The sequence below is a fragment of the Sinocyclocheilus rhinocerous genome, unplaced genomic scaffold, assembly GCF_001515625.1.
Source record: "Sinocyclocheilus rhinocerous isolate Xijiao unplaced genomic scaffold, SAMN03320098_v1.1 scaffold869, whole genome shotgun sequence".
Classification (NCBI taxonomy): Eukaryota; Metazoa; Chordata; class Actinopteri; order Cypriniformes; family Cyprinidae; genus Sinocyclocheilus; species Sinocyclocheilus rhinocerous.
The window spans coordinates 278313-285993 of NW_015653483.1; the positions used below are offsets into that span (position 1 = coordinate 278313).

Genomic DNA, 7681 nt, shown 5'->3' on the forward strand with positions numbered 1-7681 from the left:
ATAAACAGAAGATTTGAAATGGGTCTGTAATTTACCAGTTCACTAGTATCTAGTTGTGGTTTCTTAATAAGAGGCTTAATAATCGCCAGCTTATATGGTTTTTGGACATGACCTAAAAATAACGACAAGTTAATAATATTGAGAAGCGGTTTTTCTGCTACAGGTAACAACTCTTTCAGTAATTTAGTGGGTACAGGATCTAATAAACATGTTGTTGGTTTAGATGCAGTGATATGTTTATTTAGATCTTCCTGTCCTATAGTTGTAAAGCACTACAGGTTTTCTTTGGGTGCAATGAATGAAGCTGAATTACAAGACACTGTTGATTCTACATATGTCACCCGAGTTAATTCAACCCCTCGTCACGCGGGACGAGGCCTGGCAGGCCATCCCCGGAGTGTTGAGAGGGGTTATGGAGATAATAAAGTGAGGATATTCACTCCAATTCACTCGAAGACCCCCGCACTTCAGCGGCGTGGTCCCCACCTCAGTGCAGAGCAAGGACGCTCATGTCCTGCGCTCAGAGGTGATGAATTTGCTGGCAAAAGGAGCCGTGGAAATGGTTCCTCCAGCCCAGAGCGAGTCAGGCTTTTACAGCCGTTTCTTCCTCGTCCCCAAAAGAGATGGTGGCCCCCTCCTCGATCTCAGACACCCGAATCGCGCCCTCTTGAAGAGGTCATTCAGGATGATTACACTGAAACAGATCCTCGCGCAAATTCGCTCGGGAGACTGGTTCTTTTCTCTGGACCTGAAGGATGCATACTTTCACATCCAGATAGCCCCTCGTCACAGGCCATTCTTGAGATTCGCCTTCGAGGGAGTGGCTTATCAATATACGGTCCTTCCCTTTGGGCTGTCCCTGGCCCCCCGCACTTTTACGAAGTGCATGGATGCGGCTCTCTCCCCTCTAAGACAGATGAGAATCTGTATTATCAATTACCTCGACGACTGACTCGTTCTGGCCCAGTCGGAGGCAGAATTAATATCTCCCAGGACCCTCCTCCTCAGCCACCTGGAGTGCCTGGGACTCAGGGTCAATTTTGCCAAGAGCTCGTTACTTCCCAGCCAGCGAATTTCGTTCCTGGGAACAATTTTCGACTCAGCCCAAATGAAAGCTTTAGTCACGCCAGAACGATCTCTGGCCATATGGAGGCTGGCGACCTCCTTCGAGATCGGCACCGCTCGCCCTCTCGAAGCGTTTCAAAGGATGCTGGGCCTCATGGCAGCAGCATCTCCAGTCCTACAGTTGGGTCTGCTGCGTATGTGCCCCCTTCAGCGCTGGTTGAAACCACGGGTTCCATCCCATGCGTGACGTTACGGACACCTGCATATCAGGGTGAGTCAGGCCTGTGTATTGGCCCTGACCCCCTGGAAGAACTCCCACTGGATGGAACAGGGCGTGGCCATGGGGATGGTTCACAGAAGGACAGTTGTCACGATAGACGCCTCCAACTCAGGTTGGGGGGCACTGTGTGAGGGCATACCGACCTTCGGCCACTGGTCGAAGGCGGAAAAAGGCTTCCACATCAACTGCTTGGAAATGCTAGCAGTATGTCGAGCCTGTCAGTTCTTCCTGCCAGTCCTAAGGGGGCACCATGTGCTAATCCGATCGGACAATATGTCTGTGGTGTCCTACACAAATCGCCAGGGAGGCCTCTCCTCGAAGCGCCTCTTCACGCTGGTAGAGCGCTTCTTAGAGTGGGCTCAACCCAACCGGGCAAATTGAACCAGGGAGCGGACATGTTATCAAGGAGTTTGGATGAACCAGCTGTGGCTATCGGAGCTAACTCAGCTACTGATAGAGGCCCCTTGGCCTGTTGCACTGAGACAGGATCTCCTCACTCAAGCGAATGGGACATTATGGCATCCTCGGCCGACCTATAGGCCCTGCACCTCTAGCCGCTCGACGGAAGCCTTCGTGCCTCCCAGAGCGAGTCTTAAACACAATTTGCGTGGTCATCCGCTTCCAGAAGGGTTCTAGGAGGCTAAATCCGCCTCTTCCCCCTACCGTCCCTTCGTGGGACCTGCCCACTGTGCTGAGGGCCCTGAAGGGCCCCGCATTTGAGCCGCTACAGTCTGCCAACATTAGGTCGCTATTGCTGAAGACTGCTCTTTTTCTAGCACTGGCATCAGTAAAGCGATTAGGGGACCTGCAGGCGCTCTCTATTAGCCCTGCCTGCCTGGAATTCGGGCCTAACGACTCTAAAGTCGTCCTGAAACCAAGGCACGGTTACGTACCTAAAGTGCGCTCCACTCCATTCAAAGCACAGGTCATTACGCTCTCCACGCTTCCTCCAACTGAAGAGGACTTCGCAAGGTTTTATAACCTGGAAGTAAGTTCTGGTCCTTTTCGCTTGAAGTGACATGCGCTGCGTAAACAGATCTGGCAGAGAGCACTTGGCCGTATCACGCCCAAGTTCTCTGGCATTGTTTCACTTGTTAGCTCTCGACCCCTGGGTGTCGAAGTTACAGGAATACTCTGGAACGATTAACCAGGCCGGGTGTGACCTAGGAAGCTCAGTCCGTCTTAGCCTTGGGTTATTGTTAACTTCACGTTCCCGTATATCAGGGAACCGAGGTTACGTTAGTAACCATCCTGCTACTGGCATTAGCATCAGTTAAGCGAGTAGGTGACTTCCAGGCGCTCTCGATAAGCCCTGCCTGCTGTTCCCGCTTCGCTCTCGAGCCGCTTCAGCGACCGTGCGGATCTCAGCTTGCCCCCTGCCGCCATCTGGCGGACCTAAAAGAGCAAATTTAAAAGTGCAAATTTGTGGCGTTGTTGCAAATGTCGCACCGTCATTGCACCTCGTGCAGAACTTCCCTGCACGCTGATGACAGTGCATATTTGCTCTTTTAAATTAGTTATTTTAGGCTCGCCAGATGACAAAAAGTTGTTTAGGATGGAAAGAAACCTTCACACTACATACAATGGTAGATTTGTTCTCAGCTTTTGTTGAATTTTGATAATTTAAATTATGTTAAACAATATTTTATCTTTACTTTAAGATAAGGACAAAGGTGTTGCTAGGATGTGGCCATTAAAAAAAATGAATAAACCCACTGCTCCATCTTCAGGTACTGTAAATGATTTATTTTCTCTCATTTTCTCAGTGAAGTAGAACAATTAAGATATGAAACAGTGGTTAAATTATGTTGGAATCCAGCAAAATATATTGTGCAATATAGATGAAAATTACAACAGTAAAATAGCCCAAAATAAAAATAAAAAATTATATTGATTAAATATTATTTTTGATTAAACAGAGTATGATGAACCCTGGCGGTCCTTGGACTGGAAGTAAGTTCTGAAGACCTTTTTCCAAGTTAAGCTTATTACTTGACCCTCTGGAAAACTTGATTCTGATTGTTTAATGACAACATTCCATGGTCATATTTGTGTAATGACAACTAAACTGAATGACCATTGTCTCAGGCAACATTTTTCCTACATACTGATTTCATGCCTCTCGTAGCACTCTGAGGTCTTTTTTTCTCATATAGACAATGAGCAAAATAAGCCTTTACAAAAATGTAAATGGTTCAGAATCTGTGCACATCTGTTCATTTCTAAATTTTTATTTGCAGTTTTATTCAGCATCTTTTGTTGCTATACAACTTAAGTTGATGCTTTTCATCTTTCACTTTTTAGTTTTATTTAGTTTTATTCTGCATCTTGCATTTTGTGTTGCTATACAAGTTAATATGTGTTGATGCTTTTCATCTTTCAGTTTCTTTTTAAATTATCTTTCAAGCAAAGATAGACAAAATATTTTGTCAACAATAATCAACTTCAAACCTGGGAACAAAGAAATCAAGACTCTGAGAATTCTTCTGTATGGACCGCAAGGTGCTGGAAAATCAAGCTTCTGCAACTCTGTAAATAATACTCTCCAGGGGCGCATCACTACCAGAGCCCTGGCACAATCAACAGATACTGGTGGAAGTTTTACTTTGAAGGTAAAAACATTATTTTTGAGAGAGAGTGAGAGAGAGCGAGAGAGTCACGGTCATTTTCTGTTTTTTTTTCTTGTTCCTCTTAAGGCGGGCGTACACGGTGCGATTTTTGCTGTCGTTTGTAAAATCGTAGTAAATTCGTGTCCTGTGTGACTGCCTCCGTACAATTTTCGGATAAACTCAATCGTGACATGTGCCAGCTAGAGCTCACGACGTTCCGACCTTCAGAATCGCACCGTGTACGCCCGCCTTTAGCCTGAGTTCTCATTCATTGTTTCTGATTGCATACCTGTTGCTTGTCCCATTGGTTACTATTCCCTGTGTATTTAAGCCCTCATGTGTATTTGCCTGTGTTATGCATCTTTTGTGGATTAATGTAGCAGTGCTACGTGACAGAACACTAAAGCCCAGAAAAGATTTACAAGACATGGATATCTCCCCTCTACGGTGGCCCGGCCAGTAGTGCACAACACAACAAAATCTTCACAACACAACGAAATTGCTACAACACAATGGAAACAAGCCACAACACAGCAAAATTAGCACAACACAATGGAAATAAGCCAAAACACAACGAAATCTCCACAACACAATGAAATCGCCTCACAATGGAAATAAGCCAAAACACAACGAAATCTCCACAACACAATGAAATCGCCACAACAAAGGAAAGAAGTCACAACACAACAAAATTCACACAACAAAACGGAAATGCTCCCACTCCTTTTTCTTGGCCACTATAGAGGATGCGTTAAAACTAAGGACTCTAGAGGTAATGATCTAACGAAATTCAGATTTTGGGCATTTTACTATCATAAGCAAAGTCATTTATGGCTATGCGAATTTAAAGTGTCATTTAAAAATCCTGGTACAGTAAAAGCTCTCTAAAATTTGTATATTTTTAAACCATTAACTCTAGCACGAAGCCCATATTTTAGCTTTAAAGCATCGTGTAAGTGGCCGCGAGAAACAGCATTATGAAATGAATTCAACAGTAATAATGTGTGCAAGTTCAAGAGTCCATGAAAACATTTGTATGGTATTGGTATAGTACATTGTTCAAAGTTAAGAGTTTTGTTATTCCAGTACCACTATATAAAGTTTGCATTTTACACCTCTATTTGCAGTGTAGCATATTTTAGATGCTGTTTACACTAATTGACAATAGAAAGTATGGCAACACTTTATAATAACTGCATGCTATGAATCGTTAGTTAAGCATCAGTAAATAGTTAATACATCATTTATAAAGCATTGTCCCGACATTAATAGACATTAGTAAGCAGTTTCTAAATACAGCTATAAATGCTTTATTCTTCATTTATAAGCATGTGTATAATATGCTTAATAATTGTATTTTCATTCTTTATTAATGATCAATTTATCATTTCTAAATTAAGTATTACATTATTTACAAACCAGTTAGTAAGGAGTTGTCAGTGGTTCATGAGATCATTTAGAAAGTGTAAGTGATTAATAAACTATTTGAATGTTCATTTATACATCTTATTATTCAGGCATAAAGTAACAATTACTCAGTGCGTTAATTAATGCTTTATCAACACGTATTCGTGATTAATTCAGGTAGTTATAAAACATTTACTACTTGTCAGTTAACTATTTTTGTGAGCCCATCTAAAGTGAGGACTATTTATGCCTCGTAAAGCATTTACAAATCAGATGTAAAGGCTCAGTTATCTTCTAAACAGAAAAAGGAAAGAAACACAACACAGAGGGATACAGAAAATAGAAATATGTATTTTCATAAAAATAATTACACTGTACAACTGTACACCTCATATAAAATGAAAAATAAACCTCTGCAATGCCATAGAAAAATTTAAAATCCTGTACACCTCCAGAAAACATAACTGTGCACCAAAATGAAACTAGGCATCTGCAATCTGATATAAAAATACTGTAAAAATAAAAATTTCTGTAAAGTACAAACATTGCTGAATAAAAATTTACGAGTGCAAACACTGGATTACAGAAGTGCCAAAATACAACAAATAACATTTTTATAAAACAATAACAATAATATAATAAAATATGTCAAAACTGTGTCAAAACTACCTCAGTACTAACTTTCAAACATTAGAGAACAGCAGTTCAGATCGTGGATGAGTTTAGGTTCATTGTACAACTTTAGTTTGTTTTAGTAAGATTTAGTGTGAAAACTTCCCCAGATCCTAAGTCAGTTCACTTTTGTTTTAGGGGCAGCAGCTTACCGGAAACCTTAAAGGCTTTGATAGTATCTTGTATAGCTGGATCCTCATGAATTGCAGCAGCACACTGTGTGGCAAATGCACTAAGTTTAACCTGACTGCTGTGTTTTTAAGGAGTTCCTTATACTTGTCATGTGCAGTGATGTACAGCTCTGCGATTGGAGCATTGACCACCACTGTGTTCCGGTCCACACCAACATGCTTGAAAGCAGCTGACATGGTCCCTCCCCTACTGAAGTGCCGAATAATTTTTTTGTATCGGGCCACCACCTGCTGTGGTGTTTGAGCTGTAATTAAAAGAAAACAGAATAAGTGTTAGTAGTTGGTTTAATTATTCTTGCACACCCTTTGACACACACACATTTGACTCATAGATTGTTCCAATCTACAGTATGACACAGAGTGTGCAATTTTTTTTTTTTAACAGTGCTTTAGCTAACCAAAGAATATTTATCTTAAGGGAAGTTTCTGTAGTTTGCTGTAAGTTCTTCCAGAGTGAAGTAAATGGTAGCTTATTAAGTTATGATTGAATGCAATAAATGCAGCTTAAGTCACCCTCTCATTTTGTTTTAAAGGGTTAGTTCACCCAAAAATGAAAATTAGGCTGTTTTACTCAACCCAGAGTCATCCTAGGTGTATATGACTTTCTTCATTCAGACGAATCCAGTCAGAGTTACATAAAAAATTGTCCTGGCTATTCCAAGCTCTATCATTGCAGTCAGCGGGTGTTGCAGTGCTTCAGTCCCAAAGAAGTGAATTAAAAAGTGTCCATCCATAAAAAAAGTGTCTCACACGGCTCCGGGGGGTGAACAAAGGCCTCCTGTAGCGAATCGATGCGTTTTTGTAAGAAAAATATCCATATTCAAAACGTAATAATCACTTTAATCTAGCTTGCGCCAATAGTTGTACACTGAAGCAGTTCCGGGCTGATGACGCATGAGGTCAGCGCTGCGCATGCGCTGATGAGTCTCGTGAAAACCAACGTTTGTTTACAGGATCAAAGGAAGCAAAGTTTCCTTACTTTAGCAAAGGAAAACCAGTCTCCTCTTGGCTTATATCGAAATCCTCTGACATTCTTCTTTACAAATCCTCGTTTTGTACTTCTAATTCGTGACCGTTGTTTTGTTTTGATCTCTCCGCTGCGTTTCCGTGTACGTCACTTCTGAGCGGCGCATGCGCAAAGCTGACCTCATGCACTAGCGAGCATCCGATGTAAATCATGTTTTCAAAAAAGAAGAAGTCACACTGTTAGGATTGTTCCAACGTGCTCTGACGCAAAATTATAATCTCACATAGTGTTTATTAATTTTACGGGTCAGCTAACTGTGAGGTGACACTGCAGAGTGTATTTTTCAAGTGTTTATATGTGTAATCGCTTTGCTAGTTGAATTAATTCATTACCATACAAATAAATAACCTCTCCGGCACTCCCACGGACGGTTAGCTCACGCGCAGGTAACGTTACTGCAAGTGTGGATGAACAAATACTGAAGTTACAG

The 7681-nt window shown here is 41.8% G+C and overlaps 1 protein-coding gene across 1 annotated transcript in view; it reads left to right on the forward strand.

Moving 5' to 3' along the window:
- Positions 1-7681, forward strand: part of LOC107716273 (interferon-induced protein 44-like) — a 16394-nt gene that overhangs the window by 2556 nt on the left and 6157 nt on the right. Inside the window, exons 2-4 of the mRNA XM_016522652.1 lie at positions 3007-3075; positions 3265-3298; positions 3729-3957. Of these exons, the coding sequence (XP_016378138.1) occupies positions 3030-3075; positions 3265-3298; positions 3729-3957 (309 nt within the window). The 5' untranslated portion in view covers positions 3007-3029. The remainder of the gene's footprint in view (positions 1-3006; positions 3076-3264; positions 3299-3728; positions 3958-7681) is intronic.